Raw genomic sequence first — 23213 nt, 5'->3', positions numbered from 1 at the left:
CCTTCCTGTTCCTGATTGATGCAGAAATGCTCAGAGTTCAGAATCAGTTCTGTTTCTCCTTAGTTAGTTTTATGCTTCTTTTTGTTGTTGTTTCTTGTAATGATTGACAGAACAAATTTGTTTCTGTGCAGAAACTCCCTGAAGGTGACAAAACAGTTTTTTCTTCACTTTCTGTGTGACAGTTTGACTTTTCTAATTTTGGCCTAAACATAATGCATAGTGGAAGATTTATGATGAAGTTTTAAAAGGCAATCAGCTAAAATACAGAGACAAACATTACGACGCTTTTAGAGGCTGTATTTCTTAAACCCTTTCAAACATATTTGATGTTATCTCAGTGTGTTGTTGACTCATTGTGTCTTTATGATGTTGTTATGCCAGATAGGTGCCGTATTTTGAGCTCAGGTCTTCCCATCAGAGAGGAGAGCAGCATCACATTTGTTATGTTTTATGTGAATTTTTGATTCCAAATGAAGTCATGCACACAGTGATACCTTTAAATCTGTCTTAAACTTCATGTTTCAGAACAATTCTTCTAAAACCATCTGTGATTTGCTGTTTCTCAGGGAGACTCTTTGAGGACGAACATCCAGCTGGACTTTGGCGATGGCACAGCGGTCTCCTACTCCAACCTGAGCTGGACGGAGGAGGGCATCAAACACGTCTACAAGTCAGCGGGAATATTCCGAGTCACGGCGCTGGCAGAGAACACGCTGGGCTCCGACACCACCACGTTGTACCTGCATGTCACATGTGAGTGTTCACAGAATACTGAGCATACTTTACAACGACACGCTTCAAGAGAAGGAAGGGAAACTAAATCTGAAAAGTGTGGCATGCATGTGCATTCAGCCCTGTTTGAGTGCAACACCTTGCCAAACATTGCAGTACAGAAATTGTGGGCTCAGCATGAAGTGCAGAGCCAGTCTTCCTCTACACAAAGCATCATGCATTATTTTAACTTCTGAAATAATAATCCATGTTTAGAACGTCTTCAGAGCTCAATTCAAACCTTCATCTGAGCATGGAGAGAGGATGGACCACCTGCAGACCGACCAAGACGACGTTCGCTCTGCAGACTGGCCAATAGGGGAGCTTTAATCAGAGAAGCAGCCAAGAGGCTCATGCAGGGTTTTCCCCAGAAACTAGATAAACCACTGAGGCACTGGGGCAGTTCACCATCAACCCACTGTGGTTTTATATTTAAAAAATGTGAAAAATACTTTTCTAAATATTCTTATATAAATATAAATATTGTGGGATGCAAAATTCAAGTATTTATTGTTTTATGTTTTCTTGAGTTTTCCCAGTCTACAGTTTTGTTTAGTTATGTTTTGCTTTCCTGATTTAGATGTTTGTTTATTCAGGACGTGATGAGCTCAGGTTTCATTCACCATAAAAATGCACAAATTGGAATTACAAAAATAAATTTAGTAAAAGAAACCACTAATTCAAAATAATCTGTTTGGTTTTTTTTGCGTTGTTGAAAATTAGATTTTTTTAACATTTATTTTTTGGTCTTTTATATTAAATCTCAAATAAATAACTCACAGCGTCTGCACACATTTGACCTGCAGCTTCATCATCGTCTTTTCCTCATCATATTTCATGATACTTCTGGTGCTAAAGTTACTACAGATCAATAACGCTTGTTGATCCAAGCTAAATTCATTGAAGAATAAAGGTGCAGAATGATACAGGAGGTTATGGAGGATAAATCAGCAGCTATGCACACAGATTTTGAGAGAAAAGGTCATAACAGAGGAGCTTATGAGACGTTTTCATGTGGAGGGAAGCAAACCGAGAGGGAGGCCTTCAAGGCCAGCGCAGGTAATGACTTTTATCAGGATCCAGATCTAGAACAATTGCTAATTTAAAGCAGAGGCAGGTTTTCACACCACAGCAAACAAAACAAATTACACAATTGTCATGCTCCGCAGCTCCACTCAAACACAATGGGAAAAAGGATCATTTTAGCACTCAGAGGGAATTATACAAGCTGCTTTCAGTAAGTGTTAAATTGTCTCTTTGTCATGTTATTGTTTCCCTGATTCGTTCAATCCATTCTGATTTAACCTCTGCCGTCCTCATGGGTCACCGCTCTCTGTATTAATACATTTCTGACAGCCGTAAATTCAGCCAGGTTTTGGTCTCACAAGCGGCTGTCAGACCTTCAGGGAGAAACGCCAAAAACTGCAACCGTTTCTCATCTCGACATATTTAAAGCCAAATGACTTTCTCATCTTCTCCCGTTTAAACAGAAGAACAAACCCGACACACCAAACATCTCCTAGTGGGAACCAGGATTAGTTCTGGCTAAAAAGGATGAGTGTGAGCCAGACGAGCAGCCAGGCCCCAACAACACACAAACAGATGCTGTTAGCGGCCGACTGTGCATGCAGCGTGTTGCATCTGTCCACAGCAGGAACATTCATCCTGAGATTAGTGGGAAGCAGCTGTGAGCTCTGGCGGCTCCCATCAGGTTCTGCTAGCAGGGAGGTTTGTGGCTTCACCCCAAAGGTATCATGTCAAAAATACTTGATGATCATTTTATTTTGGCACTAACAGAATCAACCTGTGAATTAGTGGGGAGTTTCTGCTGTCACTGTGCTACGCCTGCAAAGTTTTGACAAGTAGGAAGCGTGTTGTTTGACAGGTTTAATTTGAGACACCGGGGTGGATGGCTTCAACAGATTCACACTGTTTTGTGAAAATAAGCAGCAGTGCTGTCACAAAAACAGGACAAAACTGTTTCTGCATGGACTGGTTTCTGCAAACGGTGCTCTGTAGGGCAGACGTGAAAGTCATAACAGTTTGTGTCCAAGATGTGAAATGATCATTTCCCTGCTGCCTTGAAAATACAAACAAAATCAATAAGAAAGTACTTTTGGTTTTAACTTTTTGAAATTGATGAAGATCAGGTTGATTTAACAACACCTGGTTCAGTGATGTCTAAAGCAGGTCCAGGAGGGCCGGCATCCTGCATGTTTTAGTTCAACCTCCTCAGCATGTCGATGTTCTTCTTAAATAATCTAATCAGCCATCATTGGATCCAGGCGCATTAAACAGGGAGAGAACTAAAACATGGAGGTCCTGGCCCTCCTGCAGGCCCTCCAGGATCCTCTGTGGGCACAACTGGTCTAGTTGAACAAGCACAAATCCCCAGCTGAGCTCCGGCCTCACACAGCGCCCCTCCCACTGTCATCCCCTCTAGACTAGTAGCAGCAGCAGTTAACAAACTCCTGGTGGAACTCTGTCTGCTGAGCTCATCATAGGAACGGTTGTAAATGGGATAATGGAGGAGCATGTTATGATCACCCGGAAGGCAGAGAGTCTCTTTAAGAAGCTCCCAAATTCAAAGTTTCAAATTGAGAAATACATTTTTTTTATTTCATGTTTGATAGATACAGCATTTTTATTAGAACTAAAGGTGACAACGCTGATAATACTATAAGACAGAACTATATGTCTGGAAACGTATAATACAACCCTTTAACAAATATTAGGTCTATTAATGAAAAGATAAAATAAGTGCTGGGTTCAGCCTGTGAAGCCAGGCTAGACTGCACCATTGATCAGGATCCATATGATCAGCTGCTTTAGGTCAATTCTTCATTACTGTTTGATGTTGAGTTTCTTTGTAACAAGCAGAGTTTCTAGGAACCCTGAGAAGTCCACATCCAGTAAATATTCTAAAAGGTTAGACGGTCCATCCATCACTTCGGGTAAAAGCACTCTGAGTCCTTCTGTGCATGACGTAAGGTTCTCTGGGAGTTGATATAATTGCTCTCAAAATGTTTGCATCCATCCATTTTCCTGACGTATTTATCCTGCTCTCAGGATGGAGGCGCAGGGCGGATCATATCCCACAATGCCTCTGACAAGACGAGGTAAAAACAACCCGGTCAATCTGACGGTTTTCTCCAACACGTGCAGACTCGCAGTCGCTTTCACACCTCTGGATTATTTATGGTTTCACCTCAGGTGCAGAACTTTGGGCTGAGAAAGAAAAGCAGAAACAGCTACCTGTCAAATCAAAGCGCTGAGGATTTGAAGTGTTTAGTCTCCTGGAATAACCTCCACCGCCCCCCACAGTGTTTGGGTTCTGTGATCTCCACTCGGAGCGCTCTGAGTCTGAATGAGGAAGCCGCTCTCAGTGCTGCCCTGTTTGTTTTTTCCTCCAGGTCCGGTGGAGCACGTCCAGCTGCTTGTTCCCTTCGTGGTGATCAGAAACAAGGAGGTGAACATCACAGCGGTGGTCCTGCCCAGTCAATCACGCACCGTCACCTACTTCTGGTGGCTTGGCAACAACTCAGAGGTAACTCCTCCATGACAACGCTCAGGCTCTGGCTGCGGCTGCATCAAAACATTAAGCCTCAAAAATACTGAGGCTGCATCATCAGACAAATAAATTTAATCTGTAGATGTGCAATTTTAATAAAAGTATGTTTAACAGACGCTTAAAACGTTGTTTTCAAGACGTACTTTAAGACTAAAGCCATGCTGTTTTTTAAGATATATTCTAACTTTTTTGCATAGTTGAATTTGTTTTTCCAAATAAAAGCCTGAAAAGCCTGTCGTACATTTGAATTCAGCCTCTGTTACCCCTAAATAAAGTTTTCTTGAATGTGAAGCTTAAAGCAGGGCTGGTTCTAAAGTGATGAACATTTCCCAAAGTTCTGATCAATCCAACATCTGAACCCAGACAGAAGATGAACCAACTGCAGTTAAAATATTCCTGAGCTCAACAAGCAGATAAAAAATCAGAGAAGCATCCAGGAGTCACAGTTTTTTAAACATAGAGCATTTCTATGGCAACTAAAAGCAACATAGTTACCTGATTGTGCTATAAAGTGGCACTTTGTGCCTGGAAAATGCAGAATATTGCCAGTTCAATTTGTAATCATTTTCACAATTTTGCACTCCCACAAAAAGTCAGTTTCACCATACAGCTTTATTTCTAACACGCTTAAAAAACAACCTAGCAGCTGACTGAAGAGCTGCACAAAAATGAAAGAACAAAAACAAAATAAAGAAGAACATTTGGGTTTGTAATGTGACATAATGAAAGATGTTAAAGGAGCTTAAATATTTTTGAAGGCACTGCAGGTTTATTCAAAGCAACATGAGTTTTTGTCTTTACTCTGTCCTTGCAGCCGGTGATAACTCTGGATGGAAGTATCTCATACACCTTCAGGAGTGAGGGAATGCACAGCATCACGGTTCAAGTGGCGGCAGCTAACGCCATCCTGCAGGACACCAAGAGCATCGCGGTCAAAGGTCAGTTTCTGTCTGAGGTTTTATGATTTAAAGGCCGTTCGGCGCAGGTTGATTTAACAGTAACTGTTTCCAAAGTGAAAAGCTCACACATTAATGAAACCTGTCTCATAACAGTTGGAAATTCCAGAGTTTGTGTCTTCATTTCATTTGGATAGAAGGGAGTGTCTGTGAAATGCAGCGATTTATTAGCAGGAGACAGACTGGATTGAAACCGGAACATTTTCTAATTATCAGGAAGTTCATTCACTGCTCTGGGCCAAAGGGAGGAGTCGGGATGGGGGGTGGGGAAGCCTCTTTTTCTCATCAAGTGTTAAGTACCTGAAACCTCAACCTGAGCAGAATGACGTTTTGGTGCAGGTGTCAGACAATAAGCGCCTCAGATCGCTGTGAATTAATGGCTGATTCTCCCACATCTTTCCTCCACAGAATTCTTCAAATCTCTGCTTTTATCTTTCTCCCCGAACTTGGACGACTTCAACCCCGACATACCCGAGTGGAGGCAGGATGTGGGGAGAGTAATTAAGAAGGCTCTGCTACAAGTGAGTGATTTTCATTTTGACTTCCCTTCAGTCCGTCTCTGCCTCTCCGATCCGTCCTCTCTGTCTCGGCTTGCTACTTCACAATTATCTCCCAAACCCCCTTTCCTGCCCAATACTCAGCGATGCGACGAGTGAACTCCCTCGGGTCGCCCTACGATTCATCATCAGACAGGTGTGAAAACGCCTCTGCTTTCCTTCTCTCCCTTGATGGCTTCATGATGACTCCAGTTCCTTAATTTCAAAAGTCTCCGATAAAATTATTCCAGAACTTGGGGCACAGGGGCTTTGGTGGAGACCTAAGAGTAACGATTCCTGTCACTGACGCACATATTGTGTGTGTGAGTGAGTGAGCTCGATTGTAGGAGAGCTTCAAGTGTGTGTGTGTGTAGGTGGCCTTTCACTGTTAAGTGCCACTCACCTCCCCATTCACAGCTCATGAATAGCTGGATGTATTTAATGGTGGTGCTTAAAGGTATCTTAGCAGCAGATTGAGGAAGTGGTGGTGATGGTGGTGATGGTGGTGATGGAGGGAGGAGCCTTATAATGACAGCAGGAGGTCTCATGTTCAAACCTGATACCACCACAAATCACATTCAAGTTTTTCATCCAGCTCCTTTAATTATTTTCTATGTTACTCATGCAGCGACCATTTCTCCGTTCAAATCAATTTTTATTTTTTTGCTGGAATTTGCTTTTGTTGTTTTGTGTGGTTATCCATGCTGGTACGTAAATTCGACCACAATCAGACCTCTGTGTTTACGACGCCAAAGAGCCGCAGAAGAAGAACATTGACGTAAAGAGCAGCGCTCTGTTGATGGAAGAAATGGACGCCGCTGTGAATCGATTTGATATTCAGCAAAGAGAGTCACTGCAGGACCAGAGAAGCCAATAAAAAGAAAACACAACTAACAACGATGGTGTTTGTGGAGCTTTGTCTGGAACTTCTGTTTGGATGTGCAGTCTGAACCAAGAGTGCTGGGATTGGGATTAGGATTGGGATTGGGATTGGGATTGGGATGTGATCCACTTCAGTGACACAAACTTCTTTGTTCATTTCTGAATTCTGATTTTCAGCCTTGTTTACGTCCAGATTTATAACGTCTGGATTTCTCTGGTGCAGAATAATGACACCTGATGCAGAGGACATGAAGGCCAACCTAAAAACATTTCTCCTCACAGTCACAGAAGCACAATAATTTTAATGTCCTTTTTTAATAACAGACCTGAAAATGTTTTATTACATTAGCTTTATAGAAATTATATTTGACAGTTAAATGAGCATGCTTAAAGAGTTCTGGATTACCACTTAAAATACATTTTTTTTACTGAGAATAAATTGGGACACAGATAAGTGTACAATGAAAAGCTGTGCATGCAGGAGTGAACGTCTTAGAGAGATTCCTTCCCTGTACAATGAGTACTGTCACATTCTATCATGTCAAGTCTACGTCTTTCTGCTCCTGCACGTTGCAGTTCCACCTACACCTGACTAAGTTCAAAGCACCGAGCGTCGGCCTTGTGTTTGTCTTTTTACAGGTGTCTCATTATGTTGCAGAAAGGTGAATGACAATTCATTGTGTTTGATACAGACAGCATTACTTTCACTCTGCTGGGTTATTTTTGTCTTTTCACAAACTGCATGCCGAGTTTTGGAGCAACTGTAAGATACAGTAACATATTTCTTTGGATTATAAAACGAAACAAAAAGTTGCACAGAATGGAATTTTTTTAAAAAGTGATTTTTTTCATTTTTTAAATTCTCTTTAGATCCTGTTCTGACTGATGACTTTATTTAAAGAAAATTGTGTCAAATAGTGATTGTCACTTGGATTTGGTATAAAAATGCCCAAAATCAGGTGTGGAGAAATCCTGCTGTGCATTCTCAAACTTCACTGTGCAGATGAGAAGCTTTGGTGATCCGGTCCAGAACCGGGTTCTCCTTCTCCGCGTTCGGACTCATCAGGATGGAGCATGATGGTGTGGGAATGTGGATTGTGTTTGGATCAGAATTCTAGATGTTTGCTGGATTGACCAAATGGACTTCCCCAACGGCTGCTTTTAGTCACCGATTTATGGGCAGAATTGAAGTGCAGTGAAGGTGTTGAGAGGATCCGATTTAATAGCCTCAGGTTCTGGTCTCGGATGGATTCTGTTGTCTTCAACTTTCATTTGAGCAGTTTGCAGCCAAATGAGAAGCAGATGGCAAGAGGATTGATGTCTCCAAATCCAAGTCCATTGTTTTGAGTCAGATTGTCTTCTCTGGGTCGGGGAAGACGTTCTGCCACCAACTGGAGGAGTTTAAGTTTCTCAGGGTCTTGAATGATGGAAAAACTGAGCAGGAGATTGATTGGTCGATTGGTGCAGGGTCTAAAGTACCTGTCTGTTGTAGAGAAGAGAGAGCTGAGTCAAAAGGCAAAGGTCTTGATTTACAGCTCAAACTACTTTCCTACCTTCATATAAGCTTTGAGTTTTGGGTCGTGACTGAAAGAACGAGGCTGCAGTGTCTGGGCTCTCCCTTAGACAAAAGGTGATGAGCTCAGCCATCCAAGCTCTTTAGGAAGCCTCCTGGACGCCTCTCTGGTGACCCAGAGGAAGGTCCAGGACACACTGGACACACGATGTTTCTTGGCTGAACTGGGAACGCTGTGGGTCTCTGGAGGCCAGGAGAAACTGACTCAAAGGGCCGGGAAGAGAGAAGTTTGGGCTTCTCCCTTTGCTGCTTCCAAGACCCGAACCCCCAGAATAAATACATGATTATAGATGGATGGATCTGCTGCCTTTAATCTCAGATCTTTTTCAAACACAAGTCGTTTTCACCAAGACTATCCCAGAAGAAAAAGAAGAGGTTACGGCCACTTCACTGGCCTACTTTGGGTCCTGACCCATTCAACCCATTGCATTGTGGAGAGTTGGACACAGTCTGGAGCTCCTCATGGCTTTATGTCCCAATAACATGAATGAAAAGAAACTACGAATGGTAAAGAGTTTCTGTGAATGTGCAGGAATTCAGAGGTTCTTAACAAATATGCTGGAACTGACAATTTTTGGTTTTATGCCGGTTTAGAAATAAAAACTGTAAAAATAAACCAAAGAATGTTTTGTCTGTTTTCTATTTATTTTCATTTTTCTCACATGCAGTTCAAATAACCTCAGAGTCCATGTTGCAGTGACATATTAGGAGAAAGCAGCAGGTGAAAATGGGTTTTATTAGATTATGCTGTTGGCTGAATCGTCACTTTTGTTTGTTTTTTATCCTCTGACAATATCCTGTCACAGTTTGATATCAGCTCCTCTCTATCTGCTCAGATCTGTTTATATGACGGCAGCTGACATCAAGTTCATTTCCAGGCAAACATATTGTCCAAGTGTTGACAGGAGGGTTTATTTTTCCTCCGTCTTGTTCTGGTTGAGCTCTCTGGCTTGCCTGATAGCGCCATGGCACAGTAAACATCATCCAAACACGGAGAACCGAGTGAAAAGCCAAAAATTAAAGGCAGGCTTCATTAAACGGACATGTGGTTCAGCTTAACTTCACTGCTGAGGCCTTTAAAGTAAAGATTTTGCTCTCTTCACCTGGGCTCGTTTCAGTACCACTGCTGGTCCTGATCACATTTGAAGTAATAAAGATTTTCATTCCACTCTCCCTGTCTGCAGCTGCCTCCCTCACAATTTCCATCAACATTTCTCACAGCTCAGCCTCACACCGTCTGCAGTATTGGCACTCCCCCACATCTTCACTCCAAGGTTAATGCAGCCCATCAGTCTAGTGGAGCCTCTTACTGTTGCTGCCCAGAGGCGTGGAGGAGCATCCAGCTGATGCAGGGTTATTAAAAACTGATCCTGATATACATGTTCATTTCAATCAATTTGAATTTCATTGAAAAGTTCATTTATTTCAGTGATTCAACTTAAACATTAAACATTTACACACAGTGATATTATAAAGTATTTTATGGGTTACTGTCAATGAAATTCCAGAATTTGGTTTTGCAGAAAAAGTGGACATTATATCAGACGTATAAAAACATATTTCTAATGCAGACATGTCGACTTTATTGAAACTACGTGCAGAGAGAAGAGAGAAAAGACTGTCTCTTAACAAGAAGAAACCTCCAGCAGAACCAGAACCTGAGCAGCCGTCTGACTGGCTGTTTGAGACACGAAGCAGAAACCAAAGGACTGGATTTGGGTTCAATGTTCAGGAAAAGGACAAAGTTAATGGCAGTAGTAGACACTTCAGCAGCTTTATCTAGGAGAGAAAACATTTTAACAGGAAGATCTGAGCCGGTTGTGTAAACCGAAAGGATGAAAGAGCAAAAGAGAGTTTGTCCTGATTAAAGTTCAGCCGGTAGCTTTGACTAGGACAGAGGTGGATTATACTTCTGGGTTCCACATGTTTCTGATTCTGCAGCATCATCATGCAACAAACCCAAATGAAACAGACATTTGGGTTTGTGGCTTATTTGCAAATGCTGGCAGCTTTCAAAGATAATAAACAGTGAACACCTGGAGAAGATCTAGGAGCTCTAAGGAACTTTGAACAATGGAAAAGTTCAACTACATTAGTGACGTCTTCAGATTTATCATTTATTAGAATCACATTTTTAAAAAATAACTTCCATCAAGTAGAATTTATTTAGACTGCCTCTTATTTAAAATATGTTTCCTTATATGAAGCTTTGACACATTCAACTTTGAGACTGTGGTGTTTTTACTTCAGTAAGTAACCTTGTCCTCCATGTGGAACCCGTCTCTTCTTTTTCTCCTCCAATCTTTGTATCCAGCACTAAATTTGCAGCGCATCCAAACAGGGAGCCCTCCAGATGAACCCACCATATGTTTAAACTAATGACTGATTGCACCGAGTGTAAACATGGTTCAAGGGGATTGATTTTTTTTCAGGGGCCGTTGCCTCTTTTGTCATTGATTCACTTTATCACTCCCTTCACTACTCCTTTTCTCATTGCGAGACATGCCTGTGGGTATCATTTGTCCAATACTTTGGTGATTTCTGGTTCTGGTAATTGATGTTCTTTGGCTGTACGGCCACTATTGTCGCCCCGGCCACAGAAACGACATGAAAACATGGCAGGCTGTAAAATTAAGAATGATTGCTACGCAGGTTGTCTCTCCCATTGACTCTGTAAACTTGTTAAATGCTGAGGGCTTCATGAAATGCTGCTCTGGAAACCAATACAGAAAACATTTACTCTTGATTCTCAACCTTTCGCCTCCGTCCAGAACTGTAATATCCTGTGTTAGTCTAAAATAGATGGAGGAATGGAATCTAAAACATGCAATTCAAACCTAAAGGTGCTATTTCAACACATGAAATATACAAAAATAGTTTTAAAAATCTAAAAAAATTGTGCAAACTTAAGTTTGCACCATATGTATAGTTACTAATTAAACCTGTATGTGTGGGATGGAGTCAAAGGCTGTGTCTCTATTGGAAATATAATCAATATTTCTCTTTCTTGTTGATAAACATGCTGAAAAGATTTTTTTTTTGAATGTATTGCAGCTCAGATTCTCACTGCTGAAGATGCATCTGAATCGATGATGTCCATGTCCATTATAGGAATATAATAAACCATTCAAGGTCCCCAGAGTGTCTGTAGAAAGATTTATGTAGCTAAGCTTTTATTTAGAAAAACCACACAGTGAGAGAGAGAAAATGTAAAAAGCAGTTCAACGTGTTCTTTGTGGAGCTTGTAGAAGTGGAAACCAATCTTTCTGCACCAGTTTAAAACCAGTGATCTATACGGACAGCTCATAATGGTGGTGTGATTTTTAGACATAGGAAGGATCAACAAAACCAAACTTTGGGGCTGGATGCTGATTAGTATGTTTAGTTTATCATCAGAGTTTCAATCCAAACAGGTAGATCAAAACAGTTTCCTCTGAATAATCTAGTCTCACCTCATTTTAAGGAGGTAAACCAACCAGCACCCTCACTGAAAAGCTTTATGAGACCATTGAATTCAGGCCACTACCATGGACACATGTCAAAAAATAAAAATAAAAAATCCAGCTGCTGGGCGTGAAGACTGCCTTTAAAGACCAGGTCTGTGTCAGAAACCCGGTCATTCGACCAGGGTACCCTGATCGGATGCCTGTGCAGAAAGTCCAGTTTTGAAAGCTAGCTAGTTATCCTACTGTCTGTGGTTGGTGCTGTTATAACAACGTGCTGTTATACTGAGGTCAGCTGAGGCGCGTAGAGCACAGAGATCACCAAGCATCTTCAGTCAATTAGTCCAGAGCTCCAAACTTCAGCTGGCCTCCAGAATCACTCAGTATTAATGTTTACATCAACTAGAGAAAATCCTCTAACATCTTTATTCTGTTGAACAATAAAACGCTGCCACACAATTTAAAGAAACGTTGAAATCAATGTTTTTATTATCATTGCAGTAGATAGTCTCTCTTTCCAGATCCAAATATTTCACCCTGATTTTATTTAAAACATTTTGTGGTTTCTGTGTTTGTAAACTAAAATCTCTGCCTGTCTTGTTGCCGTGGACAACATCGTGGATATTCTCGTCTCTTGAGTCGAATCTATCATCACAGCTCTTCTGCTTTTTGCTGTTTTATTTTGGGATCAACAATCCTCATTTTCAATTTCTGATTTTGGGAATCTGACAGTTTGGTTCTTATTACAGCGAGTCAAATTGGATACTTCTGTTGGACTGAAAGTGAATATGACTGGTGTGACTGAAATTAATTAGACTGTCATCAGACTTGAATGTGATCTGTTTTCTATGTTTCTGTATAAAAACCCAGTTAAATTTAGTTTATTGGACTGAAAGATGGAAATAGTTCACATTCCTCTTATGAAACATAAGCTTGTTTGAAATGCTTTGAAACAATTTCAGTCACACTTCAGGGATGTTTTCCATCTCAAAGTTTCCTTGAATTTCTTCCTAAAAGAGAAGAAATTCTGTATTAAATTTATTTAGACTTTAACTGGTTGTATGTTATTAGCTGTCAGTAAATAAACTACATTAAGTAGATGTATTTGTAAAAGGTGCTAATGACATTAATTCTTACCAGATGTTAATAATAGGAAAAAAAATGTGAATATTTCCTGAAATGTATCTAACATTTTGTACTTTGTGATTCACCATCTTTAGTGCATCAGTAGAAATATATATTTGATGTGTTCAGTTTTCCTTTTCCATCCTTGAGGAAACCACTGGAACCCAAAGGATGTGTGTATTTTACAGACCTCAGGAAATAAATGTACCGATGAAGGTAAAAATGTAAGTCTCTGATATTAAAATGATCAGAAAATAGAAACAAGCTAAACCAAGTTTTTAGGTTTTTCTCACAATGAGTCTTTCTGCTTATGAAACATTTCCTGGAAGAAAGTAAATCTGAACTCATCAGGTCACATGACCTTCTGACATCTCTCTGATCTTTATGCTTTCCTCCCTGATTATTCATTTCCTTTGGTTACATCTGTTCAGCCCCAATCCTTTCAGTTCCCTTCACTTTCTATATGTGGAAATGATCTTACGCCTCCAGGACGTCTTGGTTTTCCTTATCAGTGTTTGGCTGATTGTTGTCCGTTACGGATTCATTCATCTGCCAGCCTTTTTTGCAATGAGCTGGATTACTTGTGTAATAAAATACTTCTACATCCACCAGGTGTCGGACTTCCCAGAGGATCAGCTCTTGGTCGCCGTTTTTCCAGGAGTTCCAACAGCTGCAGAACTGTTTCTGTTACCCAACAAGAACCAATCTGAGGGGAAGAAAAAGAGTGAGGAAGAGCTAGAGAAGGTTGGCATAATCTGTCCTTTCAGAAATGAATGGAAACCAATCAGATTTAGGCCTCGGTGTGTAAATGTCTTCTCTTTGCTGCCCAACAGGCGTCCAGCATCATCGTGAGCGCACTGAACCAAAACCTTGTGGAGTTTGAGCTGAAGCCTGGCGTCAGAGTCATCGTCTACAACACACAGTTAACGCTGGGTAAGGAAGGTTTCCTCTCCCTGCCTCCCATCCCGTCATTAAGTTGTCAGCAGTAATGTTATCCTCTGACAGGCGTTAATTCATTTTAGCAATTTCTGTTGTGGGAGTGTGGAGAAAACCGAATGGTAATAACCGTGTTTTGACAACAACAAATTTTTCTTTGGTCTGCCAATTAAAATTCCTTTCAGTTGCTTCCATGGGAAAGGCGCGGGAACACAGGGGAGTGTGGGAGGGGCCGGGTTTTTAAGTGGAGCTCCTTGAGACAAAGGATCTTTTATGCCTCCCATCAAAAGCTGAACATCTGTTCCATTTCTTATACAGCCATCCAACCACAAAATGAGTGTTACACTGAGTATAATTATGTTGATTATTTAGTCCTTGAGAAGGAACAGTGTACAATTTGAGGGCAGAGATGGAATTAGGGATTGAGAAGTTGTTAACTGCTTGAAAGGAGAAAAGCTGGTTGACAGTTTTGACCCTGGAGTGCAGTCTGTGTGATTCATGGAGACAAAGAGACTTTAAACGCCACGGCTGGACTAGAAAGCTCTACTTTTTATTGACCTAAAGCCTGGCGGTTCCCTCAGTCTCCTGTCCCTTTCTACTAGACAAACACACATTGTATTGTTTGCCTGGCTGGTTTTATTAGCCACACTATTTCTGACTCTGTAGCTCAAAGTGCACAGCTTTAACAGCCAGATACTCCTGCAGTGTGCTGCAACTCTAATGACACTGGTGCTGTACCCAGCTGGATCCTTCTTTATATTTCACCTCCCAAGAAAAGGTCTGAAAAGCCTTCAAGCGGCACGACAAAGGTCGCCACCACGCGCTCTTCCATCTCCGAGTCGCAGGTCTCAGGAGAACTCAGGAAGCCGTGGAAATGGCGTCATTTCCCCGTGAATGACAGAGGAGACAAACGTTCCTGCAGACATGGAAACAATGAGAGGAATTTAATGAGGGTGCCTTGTGAGATAAACCGTACACAGTGATATTAATATTCCAAAGTGCAAATGGGCTCCTGTATGAAATAACTGTGCATGAAAGCATTTTGAATCCAGCTGAAAGTGTGAATTTCCTGCTGTTGTCACCTGCTCAGAAACAATTTCATGCTGCTACACATTCAGATGTTCCAGATATTAAAATAAATCCTAGCGACTTAATGGCTTATTGCCATGCAAATTAGCTGAGGACACATGCGAAGAGAGAATGGTTTTAAGGAAAACCTTTCATCCAATTAAGTTACATCATTTAAAGAGCAGTAAACAGAGAATAAGAAATGTTTCTGTGCTCTGTTTTTCTTTAAAGAACCACCACTTTAGTGCTGGACACTGTATTTTGTTCCACCCGGTCATTTTCCATACAAATTGTAATAAAAACTTTATTATCGTTTGGATAAGCCCAAAAATCATTTTAATAAATCATCATGCAAACAAAAAGTCATTAAATCCAAAGTGTAGGCAGAGCAATATGTCTGAGGTGCATTCCCACCAACAACGTTTAGTCTGCTTTAATCAACTCCAGTCTGTTTGTGTAGAAAGTCTGATGCTGACCAAAACACTGAACTCTGGTCCACCTAAAAACCTCGACCTCAGCTCGGTTGAACTGGAGTCTGAATGCATGTGAACACCAAGCGAAATAATTGTTTGCAGTTTGACTTCACTCTATATTTTCTGTAATCCACACATTCTCCAAAATCCTCAAGTTAAATACAGAAAATTTCCCAAAAACCGAACAGAAGATGATTAAAGATGAAACTTATTCTACTAACACTGAACTGAGAATCCCAAAATAAATAACTATTACAGAACTGGAGCACAGCTTTATTATTATTATTATTATTATTATTGTTATTATTATTATTATTATTATTATTATTATTATTATTATTATTATTGTTGTTGTTGTTGTTGTTGTTGTTGTTGTTGTTATTATTATTATTGTTATTATTATTATTATTATTATTATTATTATTATTATTATTATTATTATTATTATTATTATTATTATTATTATTATTATTATTATTATTATTATTATTATTATTATTATTGTTGTTGTTGTTGTTGTTGTTGTTGTTATTATTATTATTATTATTATTATTATTATTATTATTATTATTGTTATTATTATTATTATTATTGTTATTATTATTATTATTATTATTATTATTATTATTATTATTATTATTATTATTGTTGTTGTTATTGTTGCTGTTTTGGTCTTGTTGTCGTGACTGATGATATCAGTAGCGTACTGGCTAATACGAGGTGAGGTGAGATGAAGATGACTCCTCTTCCTCAGCTCCGTCCCTGTCTGTGTCCGCAGCGCCGCTGGTGGACTCCAGTCCCAGACACAGCAGCTCTGCGATGCTCATGCTCCTCTCTGTGGTGTTCCTGGGCCTCGCCGTCTTCCTCATCTACAAGTTTAAGAGGTTTGTGACTTTCTGATTACACCCACCTGCTGCAGAACCTGCAGGGTCCCACCCAGCTCTCTCTCTCTGTTCTCCATTATTGATGAAAGGAGGTTAACATGGCCTGGACCAATCAGCTGCCGTCAGATTTGATGCTTTGAATCTGAAAGTTTCAGTCAGACGCTGTCTTTACTTTTTAATGGTTACGATGCATCAGGCGTGCTCTGCAATCAGAGATAAAATTGCAGAAAAAATAACTAAGTGGTTTGATATGCAGAGTTTGTGCTTTTATTTGTGAATAAATTATTTCTTCCTCAAAGTGATTATTTTGAAAACTCAGTGGGAATATGAAAACACTGGAATACTCTGCCATTAATTATGGATTTGTAATTTCTCCTGTCAGTCAGAGAAAATACATTTTTTAGGGAATCCAACAGTCGACAAACCAGAGCAATTAATAACTGGAATGAAGAGTAATTAGAAATAAATTGGATAGCGTTTGAATAAAAAGATATTAGATGTAAATTATGCAGAGTTCCAATGTTACTGTTATTTCCATATAAATAAGTTACAGAAATGTAATTACATTGAAGATGGTTTTAACCTTGAAATGCAAATATTTGCTTTGGCAGACAAAGTTGCACTCTTTGAAATGAGCTTCTGCATAAACAGATGATTGGATGTCACAGTAATCTCTTCTGATGCAACACAAACGGCTCTGTGGCCGACCGATTGAATCTTCCCTTTCTAATCCGTAGAAAAATACCTTGGATCAACATATACGCTGAGGTGAACCAGGAGAAGGAGCAGGAGATGATCGGCTCGGTCGGTCAGGGCGACAGCACGCCGAAAATCACTCTGAGCGAGTTCACAGCATCCAAAGAGCTGATGGAGAAGGAACTGGATGCCCGGGTCAAGAGTAAGTCAAAGTTAAACGACGGGAGCAATCACTGTTTAGTCTGGAGACGCTGCTTCCAGCTGTCAGTCTGCAGGGCGGATGTGATTCATCTCAGTCAACTCAGACATGAAGCGATCGCCTCTGAACAGTTTATTCATTCAGAGAAAAAGAAATAAAACAGGACTTAAAAAATAAACATGTAGTTTAATGTTAACCCTTGCTTGAAACTGGGTTATGAATGATTTGGTGTTTAGTGAAATTGTATCCCATCAATGAGATTTGACATTATGACCTGATACCTGAAGTAAGTAACATTCGTTATCTCTTCTTTAGTGTGTAGGAAACATTGGTGGGCACTGCTAGATAATAAGGTAGTTTTGTTAAATCTAAAGCATTAATCACAACATTAGCTCCACTAATGCTAAAGCACCATGCTAACCTGATGTTTAGTGGAAACTAATGCTTTTTTTAAAGTCATTTAACTATAAATGTCCCTAGAAGATGGATAAACTCCAGCACCTGTATGTTATTTTGGGGAAAAAGAGAAACTGTTGGATTCATTCTCAACAGTCGACAAACAAAATTACAACACAGATGTTGAACTTTATTCAACCGAAAGATTACAAAAAAGTCAAGTAAATTAGAGTTTTTGAATTTATCAGGAAAAAATACTTTTAAGAGAAACTAAGTTCGCTAAAAACTTTCCAAGTCAGTAAAGGGTCTAAAGAGAAATGGACTCTACTGTTGTATCGGACGTGAAGCCGCGACACGTCAGAGGATCCTGGGAATTTTACTGCCCAGTTGATGCTCAAAGCTGGGAAAGTTGTGGATTTGAGGAAGTTTGCTGGACGACTGGATGAGAGCAAAACGCAGCTGTTGTCATGTTTTCTTGGTCTGGATGGTCAGCGGCTATTAAAGGGCCGGAAGAGAGGTGAAAGGGCAACAGAGTCAAGAACACGTCTGGAGAACGAAGACCTCAAACTGGTGAAGAAGATCATACTGGTTCAGATGGGAAGAGGTCAGAATACACAATTCATCCCAGTTTGTTGCACAGCTGGTGACCAGTCAGTGACCCGTCCTCTCACAGAAGAACCACAGATGGGTCCATGATCAGAACTGGACCACAGATCAGGCCCAGTCTAAGTCAGTGTCCGTCTGCATCCGCTTCACTTCAGCATTTCTTTTGGGATTGGAAAAGACATTTTGTTTCTTTTCACTGTTTTACAGATTATATTCAGATTTCGCCTCAAAGCAAAAGGACAAATCATGAAATATTTTATTAAATGGTCTACATTCCAGGAAGGTACAGATAAATTTAAATGTCTTTTCTCTTGGCTGAAATGACCTGATAAGGGACTTCAGAGTTGCAGATAACCCAGACAGTTTTACTGGGCTTCTGGACTCATAAATCATTACGCTCTTCTTAATAATTCCTCCCTGTAGTTTTGTTTTATGTTCCTTAACAAATCTGTTCAGTTGTCAAAATATAACTCTTAAGATTCAGAACCAGCTGTTATAAACACTACTCTCTGTTTTCTTTAGTTATCAACAAAAGACTGGAAAAACTGATATTGAAGTGTGTGATTATTCAAGAACTTTTTCTATAATTATTATACTCAGTGGGCATTTTTGTTCCTATGTCATTACACCCATAGAGCTCTGTGATTAGCAGTTAATTACAAGGCATTGATGTCAAAATAGCCCTTTGTTCTGGAAAAGTGAGAGTTACAATCCTGAACTGAACGTGTGGGTTCTTTGTCTGACTTGTTCTGTGTTTTCTGCTCAGGAGGAGTCGGGAACGCCTGCGAGAGCACAAGGGAGATTCCAAACTGTACCAGCGTGTAAAAGCTGAAGTTTGTGTACAGAGCGAGTGTCACAGTGTCCGGCGTTCTTCTCTATTTCTGTTTTGTAATTCTAAACACAACTGATGTTAATAGTTTTTCTAAAAGGCCTCATTTATACAGACTTGCATGGATGTCTCGTTGGGCAACATCCAATCCAGCGATGGGATTTCTGCAACGACGACGAGACTTTTGGGTTTCCGTGGATGTAAACGCTCCATTCATTTGCTGAGGGAATTATCTTTTGTGGATGAGTTCTGTACGTTTCCTGAGATGTTTGCTTTGAAAATCATTTCTGCCTAAATGTAGACTATATTGTCAGTCTTCAATCAAACAGGGAATATTACTGAAATGTAAAGTATTATCTTTTATTCTGTTACATGTAAATATCCTTTCTACATCCTCGTAGTCTCATGGCGACGGCGTAAGGCCTGACGGCGGTCTGTTTCTGAAGGTGTGTTTAAAATGTCAGACGTCGCTTCGGAGAAACATTTTGATTTGCTGACGTCCTTGACTTGTGCATGTTCCTACTGAGGACACGGTTTCTGTGTTGTAGATAAGCAAGTGTTGTAAATAGTTCTTTTCTAAACATTCGTCAAAGCCCGGTCGGTTCTGGCCAGGTTCTGTTCTGCTTTCATCCTCTTTGGTTGCTGTTGAAACGGGTCGATCTGCTAATGTTCAGCTGCCGTTAACAGATTCACTCTGCAAACAAAACGAGACGGATCAACACAAGGAGGATTGTGTATAATATATTTATATTTTCAGTAGAAATATACTCGAGATAACCAGACATTTTAACTAGATGAGTGTCTTTTACCAAACATTAATAGCTACTGGCTTCATTGCGTTACATTTTGCCTCTGATTGTCCAGATTTGTGGCGACCAGGTCTGCAGTTCACAGTATTTTAGAGCAACTTTGGAAGAAATGGTGACGCTTTCATAATGTACAGAAAATATTTTGTTCTAACTCAAAAAATCATGATTGAAGAAAGTCCTGACCCAGACTATCCAACGTTTCTGCTGTGCCAGTTTAACAAATGGACAATAACAATATATTTTTATGATCTGGATGAGAGGAAAAACTGAGGATGGCAAATCAGCAATGAAGACAAAATGTTGAGATTAAAGTTTCTATGTAAAGATTAAAGTGCATCTAATGTGGTGCAGATCAAGTCATTTTATTTCCTGGTTGAAGAGGGTGTACTTTCTTTTTGCCTTAGCTAAACTCCACCAGGTTTCTTACCAAGAAATAGTCTGACAGTTCTATTACATTAGCAACTGGACCCTGATAATATCATTTTAAATAAGGCAGAGTTGCACTGTGACTGTAATGACAGAAAGCTGGAAGCTAAGCCAAAGATCCCAGCATGCACTGCTTCCACACAGGCTCACGCAAACATGTAGAGAAGAAGAGAGTACTCAGCAGCAGAGATATATAGACTGTCGCACAAATGCATTAAGCAAACAGGACTGATGCTTGTTACTGCATACAGAACACACTGAACAAAGATTATGTCCAGCTTTATTGTTTTCACATCGTGTCAGAGCTGAGGCTCGTTTGGATACTTTTTTATTGCAGCTTTCATCTGATCCGACTTCTTTCATCAAAATGAGATCAGGAGAAAAAAAACACAGAAGGAAACTTTGGAAAACAGGAAGTAAAATTAGTGTTGATGGTGGTGAAAAAATACTGCAGCCACAAGAGCAAAAACTCATGGGATGTTTTCAGATGCTAATGTGTTGAACTGAAGTTATGGCTGTTTAAACACAGAGTTGTCCAGTCTGTGTTTGGCTGATGGGTGTGGCCATGAGCAGGAGACGCCTGTTACAAGCAGTGGCATCTGTTCAATGTTGTTGTTTAAGTTGCGCAGCATTAAATAAACCTGCAGTCTTATTGTTGAGCAGAGCAGGAAACTCTGGATGTGCAGTGAAACCTGGAACCTTGGAATCTTGGAAAAGTTTGTAACTTTTCATGTTGGTGTCAGATGAAGTTGGAGCGGTCAGAGAATTTGAACATTACTGACCTGATCATTTTTCATTTGGGAGCAGGAGTAACAGTCCCATCAGTAATCCTTCTTACCTGTTTATTTTCTCTCCAGGCCAGTAAATTTGTCAAAGGTTTTTGGATAAAAACTTTATTAAATGTAGTTTTCCATTCAAATGGGTGGAAATAAAACAACATCCTTAAGGATTTAGAAGCAAATAGAGAGCATTCCTCTGAAACTGAGGAAAACTGAATGTTTTCAGATTCAGACATTGTTGGGAAAACAGAATAACTCCATTAAAACTGATTTTAGGGAAGACAAATATAAAGTGCCAAAAATGAATCTTACAAGATTTAAAATGGAAGAAATGGGAGAAATCAGACCAACTGGGAGAAAACTCAACCAATGATCAGTTCAACTGTGATCAAAACAACTCCACAGTTTGTTTGAGAAATTAAAAAATTAAAAAATCCAATTTATCAACATCTCATACCATCATGTTCTTATTTATCACACAGCAGGTCAGGCATCAGTTTAAATAAAAACATTTCAAGAGGAAAGGCCTGGAGTTGAAAAGCACCATAAGCTATTTATAACAAGTTATAACTGTTATAACAAGACAATAAGACAAACTGCAGTAAAGGACCAGAGTTTTGGTCCAGACTAATTCCTGGACCTTAATCCAGTAGAGAACTTGTGTGGCGACATCCAGTCTGTTTCTGAGGTAGAACCAGGCGATGCAGTCATTCAACAGTCTAACCATCCTGGGCTGGGAGGCCCGTCACAGGAACCAGAATCTGGGTGAGTCCATTTAAAGTCACATGAGATGCAGTTCTCAGATAATTAGTTCATTGAATCACAAGAAAGTTAAAAAACTTTACAGTTTATACAATAGAAGTTCCATATTTGTAAGGAAACTGTTTTTTGTTTCAGTTTGGGTAGAAAAACCAAACTGGATCATTTTTTTCTTTCTATTCTGCTGTGAAACAGGATGTGCAGCATTCCTAGAGCCTGTGAGGGTGTGGAAATAAATCTGTTCTACGGGTCTTGAGCTTTACTTTTCAGTTTGAACAGAATTGTGCATTAAGAATGTCACCAGTGAAAATATCTCATAACTTTTATCACTGGAAGTTTCCCCCATCTAACAACCTAAAAGCCTCTTTATGCTGTGAACAACTGATCCCCAGACGAGGCAAATGTTACCTTAAGCGATTTGCTGCAATTGTGTTTTTTTTTTTTGGTTTTTTTTTTCCAGGAGGCAAAAGCATTGTAATGTTCTTCAGTGCACAAAAAAAGCTATGATGCATGCATCATCAGTAATGTCCTGTTCCATCCTTATTTTAATATTTCTACGGTAAGGAAACTGTCATTTTGAAATTGTTTCAAATAAATGTATTTTTGTACATCAGCTCCATCCTTTTGTGTGGTCTCTGTTCTGTGTTGAAAGGACGACATTGTTGAGGTGAAACCCGTTTCCCAGTGGACCCACTGGAACAGAACCAGTACAAGGAGAGCCTGGAAAAGCAGCATCCTCTAATTATAGATAAGCACACGATGCACAGAGTCAAAGATTCAGACAGCTTTAAGAAAATGGATAATCTTTCTGCATCACAGAACCAAAGCTAAGAATAGAGACATAATTGAAGTGTTTGATAGTTTGGCTGGTTCTATTTTCATTTGTGAAAAGGTTCTGTTCAGTTCAGGCGAAGTCGTCTCAGACGCCTCCGAATGCGTTTTATCAAAATGACTGGACGGCCTTAATGACAGAAATCATCTCATCTTCAAACCTGCAGAAATCATCAAAGTACAATCATTAGATAAACCATCTAAAATAACTAAAAGAGGCTATTTCTGGAAGGATGGTTCAACCTTAATGGCATTAAAATGAAACTACTTCATTCATGGCAGCTAAAGTCAACGAGAGTGCATTTATTTAAAAAAAAAAAAAAAAAAAGCCTAGTAAACCTAAAATAACAGAGAAGAAGCTGCAAACCTTCATCTTTATTTTCTGTTGTCTCGTTTCCACCTGTACACCTGAAGTTTAGTTGTCTTTGTTTTGGTTGCATCCCTGCAGCTCGTTAGCTGGTTTATTACCATAACCTGAATATAGATGCACCGTCGGGTTTCTTTGTTCTCTGTCTGAAGCCGTCACTTTGTTTCTGTTTGGAAATTTGTCGTGCGTTGGATCCTCTCCTCTGCTGCTCTCCTGTTTCTTCCCCTTTTGGGTATTTTGGATTTCTGGTTTTGTTAATGCTCTTTCTCTATCAGCTTCAATTAAAATTACTCGGGGC

The 23213-nt window shown here is 39.9% G+C and overlaps 1 protein-coding gene across 3 annotated transcripts in view; it reads left to right on the top strand.

Moving 5' to 3' along the window:
- Positions 1 to 22323, top strand: part of sorcs3 (sortilin related VPS10 domain containing receptor 3) — a 204889-nt gene extending 182566 nt beyond the window's left edge. For 2 of the 3 annotated variants that reach the window (XM_044114774.1, XM_044114777.1), the window contains exons 19-27: positions 567 to 753; positions 4185 to 4318; positions 5157 to 5280; positions 5707 to 5819; positions 13470 to 13601; positions 13691 to 13790; positions 16089 to 16218; positions 16956 to 17116; positions 18882 to 22323. In XM_044114774.1, coding sequence (XP_043970709.1) covers positions 567 to 753; positions 4185 to 4318; positions 5157 to 5280; positions 5707 to 5819; positions 13470 to 13601; positions 13691 to 13790; positions 16089 to 16218; positions 16956 to 17116; positions 18882 to 18940 — 1140 coding nt within the window. In that variant the 3' untranslated portion in view covers positions 18941 to 22323. The remainder of the gene's footprint in view (positions 1 to 566; positions 754 to 4184; positions 4319 to 5156; positions 5281 to 5706; positions 5820 to 13469; positions 13602 to 13690; positions 13791 to 16088; positions 16219 to 16955; positions 17117 to 18881) is intronic. The other variant, XM_044114776.1, reaches the window with a different exon arrangement.
- The last annotated feature ends 890 nt before the right edge of the window (positions 22324 to 23213 follow it).

The sequence above is a fragment of the Gambusia affinis genome, linkage group LG04, assembly GCF_019740435.1.
Source record: "Gambusia affinis linkage group LG04, SWU_Gaff_1.0, whole genome shotgun sequence".
NCBI lineage: Eukaryota > Metazoa > Chordata > Actinopteri > Cyprinodontiformes > Poeciliidae > Gambusia > Gambusia affinis.
The sequence above is the reverse complement of the archived record's forward strand: the minus strand, read 5'-3'. Positions and strand labels throughout refer to the sequence as shown.